This window comes from Procambarus clarkii, chromosome 42 (genome assembly GCF_040958095.1).
Source record: "Procambarus clarkii isolate CNS0578487 chromosome 42, FALCON_Pclarkii_2.0, whole genome shotgun sequence".
NCBI classification, from domain to species: Eukaryota; Metazoa; Arthropoda; class Malacostraca; order Decapoda; family Cambaridae; genus Procambarus; species Procambarus clarkii.
Window position 1 is genome coordinate 16,181,191 of NC_091191.1, and position 18,518 is coordinate 16,199,708.

General features: G+C 41.7%; 1 protein-coding gene across 1 annotated transcript in view; it reads left to right on the forward strand.

Moving 5' to 3' along the window:
- Positions 1-18,518, forward strand: part of LOC138349888 (putative neural-cadherin 2) — a 139,724-nt gene that overhangs the window by 68,778 nt on the left and 52,428 nt on the right. Inside the window, exons 10-14 of the mRNA XM_069339609.1 lie at positions 2,332-2,491; positions 2,740-2,964; positions 3,867-4,222; positions 12,375-12,783; positions 14,033-14,311. Of these exons, the coding sequence (XP_069195710.1) occupies positions 2,332-2,491; positions 2,740-2,964; positions 3,867-4,222; positions 12,375-12,783; positions 14,033-14,311 (1,429 nt within the window). The remainder of the gene's footprint in view (positions 1-2,331; positions 2,492-2,739; positions 2,965-3,866; positions 4,223-12,374; positions 12,784-14,032; positions 14,312-18,518) is intronic.

Consider the following 18,518-nt stretch of genomic DNA (forward strand, 5'->3'; position numbering starts at 1 on the left):
GGAGGTAGGTAGGTGAAGGTTCCCTTCCACCTGGAGGTAGGTAGGTGAAGGTTCCCTTCCCACCTGGAGGTAGGTAGGTGAAGGTTCCCTTCCCACCTGGAGGTAGGTAGGTGAAGGTTCCCTTCCCACCTGGAGGTAGGTAGGTGAAGGTTCCCTTCCACCTGGAGGTAGGTAGGGGAAGGTTCCCTTCCACCTGGAGGTAGGTAGGTGAAGGTTCCCTTCCCACCTGGAGGTAGGTAGGTGAAGGTTCCCTTCCCACCTGGAGGTAGGTAGGTGAAGGTTCCCTTCCACCTGGAGGTAGGTAGGTGAAGGTTCCCTTCCCACCTGGAGGTTGGTAGGTGAAGGTTCCCTTCCACCTGGAGGTAGGTAGGGGAAGGTTCCCTTCCCACCTGGAGGTAGGTAGGGGAAGGTTCCCTTCCCACCTGGAGGTAGGTAGGTGAAGGTTCCCTTCCCACCTGGAGGTAGGTAGGGGAAGGTTCCCTTCCCACCTGGAGGTAGGTAGGTGAAGGTTTCCTTCCCACCTGGAGGTAGGTAGGTGAAGGTTCCCTTCCACCTGGAGGTAGGTAGGTGAAGGTTCCCTTCCCACCTGGAGGTAGGTAGGTGAAGGTTCCCTTCCACCTGGAGGTAGGTAGGGGAAGGTTCCCTTCCCACCTGGAGATAGGTAGGGGAAGGTTCCCTTCCCACCTGGAGGTAGGTAGGTGAAGGTTCCCTTCCCACCTGGAGGTAGGTAGGGGAAGGTTCCCTTCCCACCTGGAGGTAGGTAGGTGAAGGTTCCCTTCCCACCTGGAGGTAGGTAGGTGAAGGTTCCCTTCCACCTGGAGGTAGGTAGGGGAAGGTTCCCTTCCCACCTGGAGGTAGGTAGGTGAAGGTTCCCTTCCACCTGGAGGTAGGTAGGTGAAGGTTCCCTTCCACCTGGAGGTAGGTAGGGGAAGATTCCCTTCCTACCTGGAGGTAGGTAGGTGAAGGTTCCCTTCCCACCTGGAGGTAGGTAGGTGAAGGTTCCCTTCCCACCTGGAGGTAGGTAGGTGAAGGTTCCCTTCCACCTGGAGGTAGGTAGGGGAAGGTTCCCTTCCCACCTGGAGGTAGGTAGGTGAAGGTTCCATTCCCACCTGGAGGTAGGTAGGTGAAGGTTCCCTTCCACCTGGAGGTAGGTAGGGGAAGGTTCCCTTCCCACCTGGAGGTAGGTAGGTGAAGGTTCCCTTTCACCTGGCGGTAGGTAGGGGAAGGTTCCCTTCCCACCTGGAGGTAGGTAGGGGAAGGTTCCCTTCCCACCTGGAGGTAGGTAGGTGAAGGTTCCCTTCCCACCTGGAGGTAGGTAGGGGAAGGTTCCCTTCCCACCTGGAGGTAGGTAGGTGAAGGTTCCCTTCCCACCTGGAGGTAGGTAGGGGAAGGTTCCCTTCCCACCTGGAGGTAGGTAGGTGAATGTTCCCTTCCACCAGGAGGTAGGTAGGTGAAGGTTCCCTTCCCACCTGGAGGTAGGTAGGTGAAGGTTCCCTTCTCACCTGGAGGTAGGAAGGTTATTAACAGCAGTTTTGGTTGTGGTTCTAGCTTTCTTCGTAGCGGGAAGGAACGGAGTACCAAACGCCTGACTTTTTCTTCTTTATTATAAAATCTATGATATTCTCTGCTGGGCCACGAGCTAGCTATAGAGAGTGTGTGCAGCGCCGCTGCTCAAGATGCTCTGCCTGTAGCAGTATAGTCTCACTTGGATGAAGATGTACATCTGTGCGTAGCGTTGACTCTGCTGTTGACAACTGCTGCTGAGTTGCATGATGGCAATATGCAGTCGATGATCACGATCACCACATGTGTGACCACGTGCGTCCAACATGGTGACGGTTCCCTTCCCACCTGGAGGTAGGTAGGTGACGGTTCCCTTCTCTCCTGGAGATAGGCAAGTGACGGTTCCCTTCCCACATGGAGGTAGACAGGTGAGGGTTCCCTTCCCACCTGGAGGTAGGAAGGTGACGGTTCCCTTCCCACCTGGAGGAAGGTAGGTGATTAAGGAAGGTGAAACCTGCCAGTTATTTGTATTTTAAGTACATAAACGTAGCATTTAGTGCTTTGAGATTCGACCACGGGTAAAAAGGGAAATACTATCCAAGACGAATTTGAACCTAACGAGTTGTGTGTCAAGTGTAAATGATCCTTATTCACAAACAGGGAGATTTACTGCTGTATTAATGAGTATTTGGACGTTATTCCTGAGGACGGGTTGGACTTGTGCTCCATTTGTTTGTCTAAACTATCAGTTAAAGAAAGGAAAGTTAGGAAAGAAACTGTCTCATCTTTATTTATTGTTTTCAAGGGAACACGTATCATGTCCATCAGGTACGAGCTAAGCTTCAAGGTCAACGACGTCAGCCAAGGTCAATTTGGGGTCAGGGCCAACGTCACAGTCAAGGTGATGTCCCTAAACCACCATGACGTCACACACGCCACCCCGCTTACCTTGGCGGTGAACCCCTACCAGCTGGTCATGGCCAGAGAGGTACGTTTAAGAGAGTATGGTTCAGACACAGAAACAGACAAACGAAAACAGACAGGCAGACAAAAAGAAACAGGAGATATAGACAGACGAAAACATGTATACCGGAGTGACAGACGAACAAGATTCGTATGGTGCTACATAACCTTCCAGGCTTGGTGCCTTCTTTGATAATGAATTACTTACGAACAAGATCGACAAAAAGACCGATACTAAGCACATCCAACATATAACCGCGTCTTGTAACACAGGGTGAGGCATCAATACTCAGCCAGCTGGAGACGACGGTAGAGGCGTGGGCGGGCAGGAGGAGCATGGGCGTGCGGGCGGGCAGTGGCAGCATGGGCACGCGGGCAGTGTCAGTGGAGGCCCTGGGCGGGCACCACACCATGCCCGCCACAGAGTCGTCACGGGTGTGGCTGGTAGCTCCGGGTGTGCCCAATCTCGACCACATCCTCATGTATAGGAAAAATGAGGTGAGTTCACTCAGCCAGTAAGTCGTTATTAACAGCAGTAACATCATTTGTTTCGTAAATAATGAACCATATTAGAGGCCGGTAGTTGTAGTTGTGAAGACAATAACCGGAGTAGTGGTAGCAGTAGTTCCTTCCACTAGCAAGAAGTGAGTGCGGGCGTTTATTAGTACTGATAGTACTACTAATCGTGACAGTAGTTGTAGTAATAGTAGCTGTGAATGAGATTGTATGACTATTGCTGGGTAGTATGTGAAGAACAAGTGTTGACAAACAAATAATAGCTGTAGCTGAGTAATTAATAGCTGTAGCTGAGTAAATAATATCAGTAGTCATGATAATATTAGCGAAAGTTTTGGAATAGTAGTAACAGAAGTTGTGATAATTGTAGCATTAGTCATGGTAATAGTTGGAATAGTTGTGGAAATGGTGGCAGTACTTATGATAACTTTAGCAATAGTCGTGACAGCAGCAGTCGCGGCAACAGAAGTCAGAAGTAAAACCATAAGTATAATTCAAAGCGGAAGTTGAACACTTCATTAACCAACATCAAAGTCAAAACATTTAATATGCCTCATTTTTTATATGCTCATTTTATTAATATATATATTTTGAAATACCTTATGTTTGTGCAATGTAGCTCATTCCTCTAGTCGCAGTGAGACAAGTGAACCATTAAAGCTAGATTTGCATGCATATTACTTGGCTTATTACCTTTTATGTTTGTAATTGAGTCTGACATACGAGAAGAAGTAACTTTCCCTCATATGCTCTCTCAACATTTTTCTGTCCAAAGTTATTCATGTACGTCTGTGGGGCGGTTGATAGAATTCCTCTGAAGTTTCCAGGTTACTACATGCGTGTCGTGGGCTGATTATTCATTGGATGAAATATTTTCTTCACAGCTGAGCGCCCTTTTAGGAGTCAGTGTGCAAGAGGTCGGCGTTCGGTCATGCCAGGAGGTCGTTCGTACAGTCGCTTTGGAGAACACGTACGAGAGCGAGAGCGAGGTCGACTACGAGGACCTGCGTGTCGTAGCCACCCAGGAGGCCGACGGGTGCCTTGACGGGTGCTGGGTGCGCGCTACCCTTACTGACGGCTTCAGCATCATAGACGCCAACATCTCGGCGCTAGTGGGACCCAAGATGGAGGTGCGCACCACCTGTGGTTGTGGACACACCACACCTGCTACCCACGACACCTGCACCCCCTACACCTGTCTGAATGGTGGCAGGTGCATTCCAGCATCCTCTGGTACCAGGTGAGTTGCCAGTAACTGCCCACAACACATCCATGGGCACCACGTGAGTTAGTGGCACATGTATCCTCTGAACTTTGTACAAGAGTGCAACATGTTTAAAAATATGCATATAATGGGGAAAGGCAATTATATGAGAAATTATAAAACAGCAGCAATTCCCACGTTGTCGCCACACATGTGCGTAAGTCGTATAGTGTGTTAACACCAGCCAAACTCTCGCCTCTGGTGTGATGAAACTTGGTTACGCTCCTCTACTCTGCCATTTCATTGCTTGAAAGCCCCCTCTAGTAATAATTTACATTGTAATTAATATGAATATATGTATATATGTAGATATATATATTTATATATACACATATTATATATATGTATATATATATATATATATATATATATATATATATATATATATATATATATATATATATATATATATATATATATATATATATATATATATGTCGTACCTAGTAGCCAGAACGCACTTCTCAGGCTACTAAGCAAGGCCCAATTTGCCTAATAAGCCAAGTTTTCCTGAATTAATATATTTTCTCTAATTTTTTTCTTATGAAATGATAAAGCTACCCATTTCATTATGTATGAGGTCATTTTTTTTTATTGGAGTTAAAATTAACGTAGATATATGACCGAACCTAACCAATCCTACCTAACCTAACCTAACCTATCTCTGTAGGTTAGGTTAGGTTAGGTAGCCGAAAAAATTAGGTTAGGTTAGGTTAGGTAGGTTAGGTAGTCGAAAAACAAATATTTCATGAAAACTTGGCTTATTAGGCAAATTGGGCCTTGCATAGTAGGCTGAGAAGTGCGTTGTGGCTACTAGGTACGACATATATATATATATATATATATATATATATATATATATATATGTCGTACCTAGTAGCCAGAACGCACTTTTCAGCCTACTATGCAAGGCCCGATTTGCCTAATAAGCCAAGTTTTCCTGAATTAATATATTTTCTCTAATTTTTTTCTTATGAAATGATAAAGCTATCCATTTTATTATGTACGAGGTCAATTTTTTTTTATTGGCGTTAAAATTAACGTAGATATATGACCGAAGCTAACCAACCCTACCTAACCTAACCTAACCTATCTTTATAGGTTAGGTTAGGTTAGGTAGCCGAAAAAGTTAGGTTAGGTTAGGTTAGGTAGGTTAGGTTGCCGAAAAACAATTAATTCATGAAAACTTGGCTTATTAGGCAAATCGGGCCTTGGATAGTACGCTGAGAAGTGCGTTCTGGCTACTAGGTACGACATATATATATATATATATATATATATATATATATATATATATATATATATATATATATATATATATATATATATACATATATATATATATATATATATATATATATATATATATATATATATATAAATAAATATATATATCTACATATAGGGGTGGTAGGAGAAGAAAATATCAAAGTGTTCAGTGAGGATCCACAAGGTCTTCTCTGAGTACTCTTTATTTTCTTCTCCGAGGCTATGGGTCCCTACACTTGCACCAGAGGTGGTACCCCTTCTAGGTTTGTAAAAAAAAAAAAAAAAAATCTACATATATACATACATTCATATTAATTACAATGTAAATTATTACTAGAGGGAGCTTTCAAGCATATATATATGCTTGAAATATGTTTGAATATATATATATATATATATATATATATATATATATATATATATATATATATATATATATATATATATATATATATATATATATATATATATATGTCGTACCTAGTAGCCAGAACTCACTTCTCAGCCTACTATGCAAGGCCCGATTTGCCTAATAAGCCAAGTTTTCATGAACTAATTGTTTTACGACAACCTAACCTACCTAACCTAACCTAACTTTTTCGGCTACCTAACCTAACCTAACCTATAAAGATAGGTTAGGTTAGGTTAGGTAGGGTTGGTTAGGTTCGGTCATATATCTACGTTAATTTTAACTCAAATAAAAAAAATTGACCTCATACATAATGAAATGGGTAGCTTTATCATTTCATAAGAAAAAAAATAGAGAAAATATATTAATTTAGGAAAACTTGGCTTATTAGGCAAATCGGGCCTTGCATAGTAGGCTGAGAAATGCGTTCTGGCTACTTGGTACGACATATATATATATATATATATATATATATATATATATATATATATATATATATATATATATATATATATATATATATATTCCCACCTCTTTGGGGCTCTGAGTATGGTGTAGTTGGTATAAGTGCATACCTGCCATCTTGGTGGCCAGGGTTCAAGTCCCCTGGTGGGCGTGTGTGTCTAAAGTTTCTACACTTCTAACTTTGAACTGATCAAGTTAGAATGTGTATATATATATATATATATATATATATATATATATATATATATATATATATATATATATATATATATATATATATATATATATATACATATATGTCGTACCTAATAGCCAGAACGCACTTTTCAGCCTACTATGCAAGGCCCGATTTGCCGAATAAGTCAAGTTTTCCTGAATTAATATATTTTCTCTATTTTTTTTCTTATGAAATGACAAAGATACCCATTTCATTATGTATGAGGTCAATATTTTTTTATTGTAGTTAAAAATTAACGTAGATATATGACCGAACCTAACCAACCCTACCTAACCTAACCTAACCTATCGTTATAGGTTAGGTTAGGTTAGGTAGCCTAAAAAGTTAGGTTAGGTTAGGTTAGGTAGGTTAGGTAGTCGAAAAACAATTAATTCATGAAAACTTGGCTTATTAGGCAAATCGGGCCATGCATAGTAGGCCGAGAAGTGCATTCTGGCTACTAGGTACGACATATATATATATATATATATATATATATATATATATATATATATATATATATATATATATATATATATATATATATATATATATATATATATATATATATGTCGTACCTAGTAGCCAGAACTCACTTCTCAGCCTACTATGCAAGGCCCGATTTGCCTAATAAGCCAAGTTTTCATGAATTAATGTTTTTTCGTCTACCTAACCTACCTAACCTAACCTAACCTAGCTTTTTTTGGCTACCTAACCTAACCTTACCTATATATATAGGTTAGGTTAGGTTAGGTAGGGTTGGTTAGGTTCGGTCATATATCTACGTTAATTTTAACTCCAATAAAAAAAAATTGATCTCATACATAGTGAAAAGGGTAGCTTTATCATTTCATAAAAAAAAATTATAGTAAATAAATTAATTCAGGAAAACTTGGCTTATTAGGCAAATCGGGCCTTGAATAGTAGGCTGAGAAGTGAGTTCTGGCTACTAGGTACGACATATATATATATGTATATATATATGGGTATATATATATATGTCGTACCTAGTAGCCAGAACGCACTTCTCAGCCTACTATGCAAGGCCCGATTTGCCTAATAAGCCAAGTTTTCCTGAATTAATATATTTTCTCTAATTTTTTTCTTATGAAATGATAAATCTACCCATTTCATTATGTATGAGGTCAATTTTTTTTTATTGGAGTAAAAATTAACGTAGATATATGACCGAACCTAACCCACCCTACCTAACCTAACCTAACCTATCTTAATAGGTTAGGTTAGGTTAGGTGGCCGAAAAAGTTAGGTTAGGTTAGGTTAGGTAGGTTAGGTAGTCGAAAAACAATTAATTCATGAAAACTTGGCTTATTAGGCAAATCGAGCCTTGCATAGTAGGCAGAGAAGTGCGTTCTGGCTACTAGGTACGACATATATATATATATATATATATATATATATATATATATATATATATATATATATATATATATATATATATATATATATATATATATATATATATATATATATATATATATATATATATATATATATATATATGTCGTACCTAGTAGCCAGAACTCACTTCTCAGCCTACTATTCAAGGCCCGATTTGCCTAATAAGCCAAGTTTTCCTGAATTAATATATTTACTATAATTTTTTTCTTATGAAATGATAAAGCAACCCTTTTCTCTATGTATGAGGTCAATTTTGTTTTATTGGAGTTAAAATTAATGTAGATATATGACCGAACCTAACCAACCCTAACTAACCTAACCTAACCTATATTTATAGGTAAGGTTAGGTTAGGTAGCTAAAAAAATCTAGGTTAGGTTAGGTTAGGTAGGTTAGGTAGACGAAAAAACATTAATTCATGAAAACTTGGCTTATTAGGCAAATCGGGCCTTGAATAGTAGGCTGAGAAGTGCGTTCTGGCTATTAGGTACGACATATATATATATATATATATATATATATATATATATATTAGTATATTTTGGTAGCAGTCTTTCCTGTAGACATATATTATTAAATATGACCGAAAAAGTAAGATTAATAATTCTAACACGAATTTTCTCAATCTTTCGTACATTACGCTTCACTGTTGGAGGTAAACCAAAAATCAATTCTCCAAAATTCATTTTTATTTCTAGTCTGACGCGACACGGGCGCGTTTCGTAAAACTTATTACATTTTCAAAGACTTTAGTTCACATATACACAACTGAATAGAACTTACGTATCTCCGATTTTATATCTACATTTGAGTGAGGTGGAAGGGGTGATGTGGCATTAACACAAGACAGAACAAAATGTGGTATTAATAGGGTATTAATTTCATCAACACAAGACAGAACAAGAGTATTAATAGGGTATTAATTTCATCAACACAAGACAGAACACGAAACAATGGATATTGAATAGAAGTGTTTGTAGAAAGCCTATTGGTCCATATTTCTTGATGCTTCTATATTGGAGCGGAGTCTTGAGGTGGGTAGAATATAGTTGTGCAATAATTGGCTATTGATTGCTGGTGTTACACATCAAGACTTCTTGATGTGTAGTGCCTCGCAAACGTCAAGCCGCCTGCTATCGCTGTATCTATCGATGATTTCTGTGTTGTTTACTAGGATTTCTCTGGCGATGGTTTGGTTGTGGGAAGAGATTATATGTTCCATAATGGAGCCCTGTTGCTTATGCATCGTTAAACGCCTAGAAAGAGATGTTGTTGTCTTGCCTATATACTGGGTTTTTTGGAGCTTACAGTCCCCAAGTGGGCATTTGAAGGCATAGACGACGTTAGTCTCTTTTAAAGCGTTCTGTTTTGTGTCGGGAGAGTTTCTCATGAGTAGGCTGGCCGTTTTTCTGGTTTTATAGTAAATCGTCAGTTGTATCCTCTGATTTTTGTCTGTAGGGATAACGTTTCTATTAACAATATCTTTCATGACCCTTTCCTCCGTTTTATGAGCTGTGGAAAAGAAGTTCCTGTAAAATAGTCTAATAGGGGGTATAGGTGTTGTGTTAGTTGTCTCTTCAGAGGTTGCATGGCTTTTCACTTTCCTTCTTCTGATGTCTTCGACGAAACCATTGGAGAAGCCGTTATTGACTAGGACCTGCCTTACCCTACATAGTTCTTCGTCGACTTGCTTCCATTCTGAGCTGTGGCTGAGAGCACGGTCGACATATGCGTTAACAACACTCCTCTTGTACCTGTCTGGGCAGTCGCTGTTGGCATTTAGGCACATTCCTATGTTTGTTTCCTTAGTGTAGACTGCAGTGTGGAAACCTCCGCCCTTTTCCATGACTGTTACATCTAGAGAGGGCTGCTTCCCATCCTTTTCCATCTCGTTAGTGAAACGCAGCACGGAACTCTGCTCAAATGCCTCCTTCAGCTCCTGCAGATGTCTGACATCAGATACCTGTGTAAAAATGTCGTCAACATACCTGCAGTATATGGCCGCTTTCAAGTTCATGTCGACTAAGACTTTTTGCTCGATGGTACCCATGTAGAAGTTTGCAAACAGGACACCTAGGGGAGAACCCATGGCGACCCCATCTACTTGCTTATACATGTGCCCATCCGGGCTCAAGAAGGGTGCCTCTTTAGTACAAGCTTGGAGTAGTTTCCTCAGAATATTTTCTTTCCACAGCTCATAAAACGGAGGAAAGGGTCCTGAAAGATATTGTTAATAGAAACGTTATCCCTACAGACAAAAATCAGAGGATACAACTGACGATTTACTATAAAACCAGAAAAACGGCCAGCCTACTCATGAGAAACTCTCCAGACACAAAACAGAACGCTTTAAAAGAGACTAACGTCGTCTATGCCTTCAAATGCCCACTTGGGGACTGTAAGCTCCAAAAAACCCAGTATATAGGCAAGACAACAACATCTCTTTCTAGGCGTTTAACGATGCATAAGCAACAGGGCTCCATTAAGGAACATATAATCTCTTCCCACAACCAAACCATCGCCAGAGAAATCATAGTAAACATCACAGAAATCATCGATAGATACAGCGATAGCAGGCGGCTTGACGTTTGCGAGGCACTACACATCAAGAAGTCAACACCAGCAATCAACAGCCAATTATTGCACAACTATATTCTACCCACCTCAAGACTCTGCTCCAATATAGAAGCATCAAGAAATATGGACCAATAGGCTTTCTACAAACACTTCTATTCAATATCCATTGTTTCGTGTTCTGTCTTGTGTTGATGAAATTAATACCCTATTAATACTCTTGTTCTGTCTTGTGTTGATGAAATTAATACCCTATTAATACCACATTTTGTTCTGTCTTGTGTTAATGCCACATCACCCCTTCCACCTCACTCAAATGTAGATATAAAATCGGAGATACGTAAGTTCTATTGAGTTGTGTATATGTGAACTAAAGTCTTTGAAAATGTAATAAGTTTTACGAAACGCGCCCGTGTCGCGTCAGACTAGAAATAAAAATGAATTTTGGAGACTTGATTTTTTATTTACCTCCAACAGTGAAGCGTAATGTACGAAAGATTGAGAAAATTCGTGTTAGAATTATTAATCTTACTTTTTCGGTCATATTTAATAATATATATATATATATATATATATATATATATATATATATATATATATATATATATATATATCCACTACAGCACACGTGAAAGCGGTGGTGCTGCTTCTTTCAGGGAATCGCAGAAAATTATTAAATACAGAGGTCTAGCACACTGCTACAGCTTTGTTCCGATCGGCTCGAAGACCCTCGGTTCGTGGGGAAAATGTGCATTGAAGTTCCTGAAGGAATTGGGGGACAAATTGATCAGCGCTACAAAAGACCAGAGAGCAAAAAGTTTCTTGTTCCAGCGCCTCAGTGTTGCGATTCAGAGGGGAAATGCCTGTTGCGTCTTGGGCACTAGTCCAACTTCAGAGGAATTCGAAGAAGTGTTTGACTTGCAACAATGATCGAACCCGTCTGTGACATTCATCAATGTTTCCCATTGTTGTGATCTTCAAGAGATCCATAACCTTTAAGCACCTTTTTGCATTATTATTTTTGTATCAACCCATGTATATCTTGTAACCATCAAATGCATAATAAAGCACAAAAAATATTCAAGGAAGGGGGTGGTAGGAGAAAAGCACACAGAAACTGTATTGGAGGGGATCTAAACATTCCCTCTAATGCGTTATGCGTGGTTTCCTCCGAGGCTATGGGTCCCCCTTCTTCCAGCTAGAGGTGGTACTCCCTTCCTATATAAAAAAAAAAAAATATATATATATATATATATATATATATATATATATATATATATATATATATATATATATATATATATATATATATATATATATATATATATATATATATATATATATATATATATATATATATATATATATATATATATATATAGTAACAATTATGTAATTATTGTTATATTAGGTAAACTATTTTATTTATTCATGTTTGTTTATTGAGACAACCCAACACACAAATTACTGCACATGAGCTTGACAAGGTCTATTTTAACTTCCAGCTGCTCAGGCTACACTGGTTGAAGGCCCTTAAACATTCATAACTTGGCCGAGACTCCCAATAACACGGATTTGTGTCCTAGTTTGGTGAAGTTTGGCCAACAAAAATTTAAAGAGACAATTGGTAGGATTACACAGAGGTCCGGGTTAACTGAGTCCGGATTAGCGAGCTCCTTAGTCTGGTGTTGTACTAGAATTTCACAATTAGGAATATTTATCTGCAGAACATTGTGAGGTTATTTCCTGGGTTCTGTTTGGACGATACGTTCCTCAGATGCATCTGTCCTCACGGCACCTGGGGTTCTCGCTGTAAAGTGATCGTTAGGCACTTCGAGGACGACGGTGGAGGGTCAGACTTGGGAAGTAGTGAAGATGAGGTCGTTACAGTGGGCGGGTGGGCGTGGGTGCCGCCCATCCCGCCTTGTGCTGAAGTCCACTTGAGTATGGAGGTGCTGACCAGATCCATGTCGGCCACGCTGCTGTACTCAGGACCGGACCAGGGGGCACCAACCCAAGGGACCGAAGAGAACACCGCTAGGGATCTATTGCTGCTGGAGCTGCGTCAGGGCCGTCCGTCTCTCCTGCTGGACCTGGGAGGCGGCCCTGTTACCCTCGACCTCAACGCCTCCTACTCCCTGGCAGACAACACCTGGCACAGGATCGACCTTATATGGAAAGACGAGGTGAGGAGTGAGGATGTAGAGCAGAGACTTTGGACTATAGGTATTGGTTTTGAAATCCAAATGATAGTTGTGACTAATATCGTTGCGACTTCCATTGTAGTGGTAAATATAATCATTATTTCATATCATTCATTCATTATCATAACAAATCTCATGTTGTTTATCGCCTGACTAGTCTCGACAGGTCACGATTACTGCCTGTTATAGTCGATTAAACTATAATAAATGTCATTTAACACTTCACTGTGAACCGAACCTAATTTTCTTTGATACTTGCTGCAGGTACTGTTATCACCATAGAAGATAAATCCCTTTTCAAAACTGTGGTTGAAATTCGGCCTTCGTCAGGCCCATGTAATATATTTAATCTACATTCGAAAGAAAGGGCCACCGAATGAATATATTTTTATATTTGATAAAAGGTCGTTTTTCGATACACAGTTTAACATTTACGAATGCATACTTCGATTACATTGCAGCTTGGACAGCCAATACATGGGCAACCCAGCATTTTTTGCAATGTATAATATTATGGCAGGTAATTGGATCAGGGTATCAACGTGCCGATGCAAATAATGTTAAAAATAGGTGATACCCAGATTCAAATGTGTGGGACAGTCCACTAATGAATAATGAAAGGTACTAGATATTTTTTGGAGATAGAATGAGTTTTACTCTTCGTGGTTCAGGAGAGTATGATCGTTATATATTTTTTCAGGCTTCTATGATAGTTATTCAATGTTTAAACTGGTATGATATATATAATTCAGGGTAGTATGCAATATTAAAATTTTTCAGGTGAGAATGTCATCTCTCACAATACTTATAAGAGTATGAAAGTTAATTTTTGTTCAGCAGAGAGATAGTCATCTATTGTTCAACAAAGCACGATTATAATTCAGTGTTCGGGAGACAGCTACTCGTCAGTTGATAATTACTAATAGTTCAGAAGTGAGTAAAATACTCACCCAACACCATTTACATCAAAACACTAATCGCGGGTTATTCTCCTTTCCCAATTTGTGCTCTCCCACCTCCTCATCCTCCCCATTCACGCTTCCTTCTCTTCTCTTAATTCTTTTTCTTCACCCACTCTTATCTTCCGATCCCTCATCCAATTTTCCTTCTCTCATTAACCTGTCTACTACTCTTCTTCCCCGGCTCGTCTCTTCTTCTCCTTCTCCATCCTCTTTCATTTCTCCATCTCCTTCCTCTCTCCTCGCTCGTTCTCTCCCACTCTCACTCTCAGTTGGTGGAAATGATTGTGGACTTGTGCACTGGCAACGGACCAGACGACGTACCACCGCCGCCACCCTCCACCCTCGCCCACAACCACTCCAAGACGAACACCCATCCCGACGCCCACACTTGTAGAGGGGCGGCCAGACTGCCTCGAGCCGCCCGCGTCCTCAACACGAGTGGACCGCTACAAGTGGGTGGACTGTCACACCCTCTACCAGCAAACACTTTACAAGGGGGTTTCCCACCTTTCTATGGCTGTCTCCGGAACCTCAGAGTCAACGGCCAGGTGAGAGGCGCTGTAGTACCAGTAATTATATATATATATATATATATATATATATATATATATATATATATATATATATATATATATATATATATATATATATATATATATATATATATATATATAATTACATATATATATATATATATATATATATATATATATATATATATATATATAACTGAAAACTCACACCCCAGAAGTGACTCGAACCCATACTCCCAGGAGCAACGCAACTGGTATGTACAAGACGCCTTAATCCACTTGACCATCACGACCGGACATAATGAGGTGATAGCCTAAGCTATTTGAACCACCCCACCGCCGGCACTCGGATAGTAATCTTGGGCATAGCATTTTACCAAATCACCTCATTCTTTGGGGCACACGTGAGGAACATAAATGCGAACAAGCCTGAATGGTCCCCAGGACAATATGCAACTGAAAACTCACACCCCAGAAGTGACTCGAACCCATACTCCCAGGAGCAACGCAACTGGTATGTACAAGACGCCTTAATCCACTTGACCATCACGACCGGACATAATGAGGTGATAGCCTAAGCTATTTGAACCACCCCACCGCCGGCACTCGGATAGTAATCTTGGGCATAGCATTTTACCAAATCACCTCATTCTTTGGGGCACACGTGAGGAACATAAATGCGAACAAGCCTGAATGGTCCCCACGACAATATGCAACTGAAAACTCACACCCCAGAAGTGACTCGAACCCATACTCCCAGGAGCAACGCAACTGGTATGTACAAGACGCCTTAATCCACTTGACCATCACGACCGGACATAATGAGGTGATAGCCTAAGCTATTTGAACCACCCCACCGCCGGCACTCGGATAGTAATCTTGGGCATAGCATTTTACCAAATCACCTCATTCTTTGGGGCACACGTGAGGAACATAAATGCGAACAAGCCTGAATGGTCCCCAGGACAATATGCAACTGAAAACTCACACCCCAGAAGTGACTCGAACCCATACTCCCAGGAGCAACGCAACTGGTATGTACAAGACGCCTTAATCCACTTGACCATCACGACCGGACATAATGAGGTGATAGCCTAAGCTATTTGAACCACCCCACCGCCGGCACTCGGATAGTAATCTTGGGCATAGCATTTTACCAAATCACCTCATTCTTTGGGGCACACGTGAGGAACATAAATGCGAACAAGCCTGAATGGTCCCCAGGACAATATGCAACTGAAAACTCACACCCCAGAAGTGACTCGAACCCATACTCCCAGGAGCAACGCAACTGGTATGTACAAGACGCCTTAATCCACTTGACCATCATGACCGGACATAATGAGGTGATAGCCTAAGCTATTTGAACCACCCCACCGCCGGCACTCGGATAGTAATCTTGGGCATAGCATTTTACCAAATCACCTCATTCTTTGGGGCACACGTGAGGAACATAAATGCGAACAAGCCTGAATGGTCCCCAGGACAATATGCAACTGAAAACTCACACCCCAGAAGTGACTCGAACCCATACTCCCAGGAGCAACGCAACTGGTATGTACAAGACGCCTTAATCCACTTGACCATCACGACCGGACATAATGAGGTGATAGCCTAAGCTATTTGAACCACCCCACCGCCGGCACTCGGATAGTAATCTTGGGCATAGCATTTTACCAAATCACCTCATTCTTTGGGGCACACGTGAGGAACATAAATGCGAACAAGCCTGAATGGTCCCCAGGACAATATGCAACTGAAAACTCACACCCCAGAAGTGACTCGAACCCATACTCCCAGGAGCAACGCAACTGGTATGTACAAGACGCCTTAATCCACTTGACCATCACGACCGGACATAATGAGGTGATAGCCTAAGCTATTTGAACCACCCCACCGCCGGCACTCGGATAGTAATCTTGGGCATAGCATTTTACCAAATCACCTCATTCTTTGGGGCACACGTGAGGAACATAAATGCGAACAAGCCTGAATGGTCCCCAGGACAATATGCAACTGAAAACTCACACCCCAGAAGTGACTCGAACCCATACTCCCAGGAGCAACGCAACTGGTATGTACAAGACGCCTTAATCCACTTGACCATCACGACCGGACATAATGAGGTGATAGCCTAAGCTATTTGAACCACCCCACCGCCGGCACTCGGATAGTAATCTTGGGCATAGCATTTTACCAAATCACCTCATTCTTTGGGGCACACGTGAGGAACATAAATGCGAACAAGCCTGAATGGTCCCCAGGACAATATGCAACTGAAAACTCACACCCCAGAAGTGACTCGAACCCATACTCCCAGGAGCAACGCAACTGGTATGTACAAGACGCCTTAATCCACTTGACCATCACGACCGGACATAATGAGGTGATAGCCTAAGCTATTTGAACCACCCCACCGCCGGCACTCGGATAGTAATCTTGGGCATAGCATTTTACCAAATCACCTCATTCTTTGGGGCACACGTGAGGAACATAAATGCGAACAAGCCTGAATGGTCCCCAGGACAATATGCAACTGAAAACTCACACCCCAGAAGTGACTCGAACCCATACTCCCAGGAGCAACGCAACTGGTATGTACAAGACGCCTTAATCCACTTGACCATCACGACCGGACATAATGAGGTGATAGCCTAAGCTATTTGAACCACCCCACCGCCGGCACTCGGATAGTAATCTTGGGCATAGCATTTTACCAAATCACCTCATTCTTTGGGGCACACATGAGGAACATAAATGCGAACAAGCCTGAATGGTCCCCAGGACAATATACAACTGAAAACTCACACCCCAGAAGTGACTCGAACCCATACTCCCAGGAGCAACGCAACTGGTATGTACAAGACGCCTTAATCCACTTGACCATCACGACCGGACATAATGAGGTGATAGCCTAAGCTATTTGAACCACCCCACCGCCGGCACTCGGATAGTAATCTTGGGCATAGCATTTTACCAAATCACCTCATTCTTTGGGGCACACGTGAGGAACATAAATGCGAACAAGCCTGAATGGTCCCCAGGACAATATGCAACTGAAAACTCACACCCCAGAAGTGACTCGAACCCATACTCCCAGGAGCAACGCAACTGGTATGTACAAGACGCCTTAATCCACTTGACCATCACGACCGGACATAATGAGGTGATAGCCTAAGCTATTTGAACCACCCCACCGCCGGCACTCGGATAGTAATCTTGGGCATAGCATTTTACCAAATCACCTCATTCTTTGGGGCACACGTGAGGAACATAAATGCGAACAAGCCTGAATGGTCCCCAGGACAATATGCAACTGAAAACTCACACCCCAGAAGTGACTCGAACCCATACTCCCAGGAGCAACGCAACTGGTATGTACAAGACGCCTTAATCCACTTGACCATCACGACCGGACATAATGAGGTGATAGCCTAAGCTATTTGAACCACCCCACCGCCGGCACTCGGATAGTAATCTTGGGCATAGCATTTTACCAAATCACCTCATTCTTTGGGGCACACGTGAGGAACATAAATGCGAACAAGCCTGAATGGTCCCCAGGACAATATGCAACTGAAAACTCACACCCCAGAAGTGACTCGAACCCATACTCCCAGGAGCAACGCAACTGGTATGTACAAGACGCCTTAATCCACTTGACCATCACGACCGGACATAATGAGGTGATAGCCTAAGCTATTTGAACCACCCCACCGCCGGCACTCGGATAGTAATCTTGGGCATAGCATTTTACCAAATCACCTCATTCTTTGGGGCACACGTGAGGAACATAAATGCGAACAAGCCTGAATGGTCCCCAGGACAATATGCAACTGAAAACTCACACCCCAGAAGTGACTCGAACCCATACTCCCAGGAGCAACGCAACTGGTATGTACAAGACGCCTTAATCCACTTGACCATCACGACCGGACATAATGAGGTGATAGCCTAAGCTATTTGAACCACCCCACCGCCGGCACTCGGATAGTAATCTTGGGCATAGCATTTTACCAAATCACCTCATTCTTTGGGGCACACGTGAGGAACATAAATGCGAACAAGCCTGAATGGTCCCCAGGACAATATGCAACTGAAAACTCACACCCCAGAAGTGACTCGAACCCATACTCCCAGGAGCAACGCAACTGGTATGTACAAGACGCCTTAATCCACTTGACCATCACGACCGGACATAATGAGGTGATAGCCTAAGCTA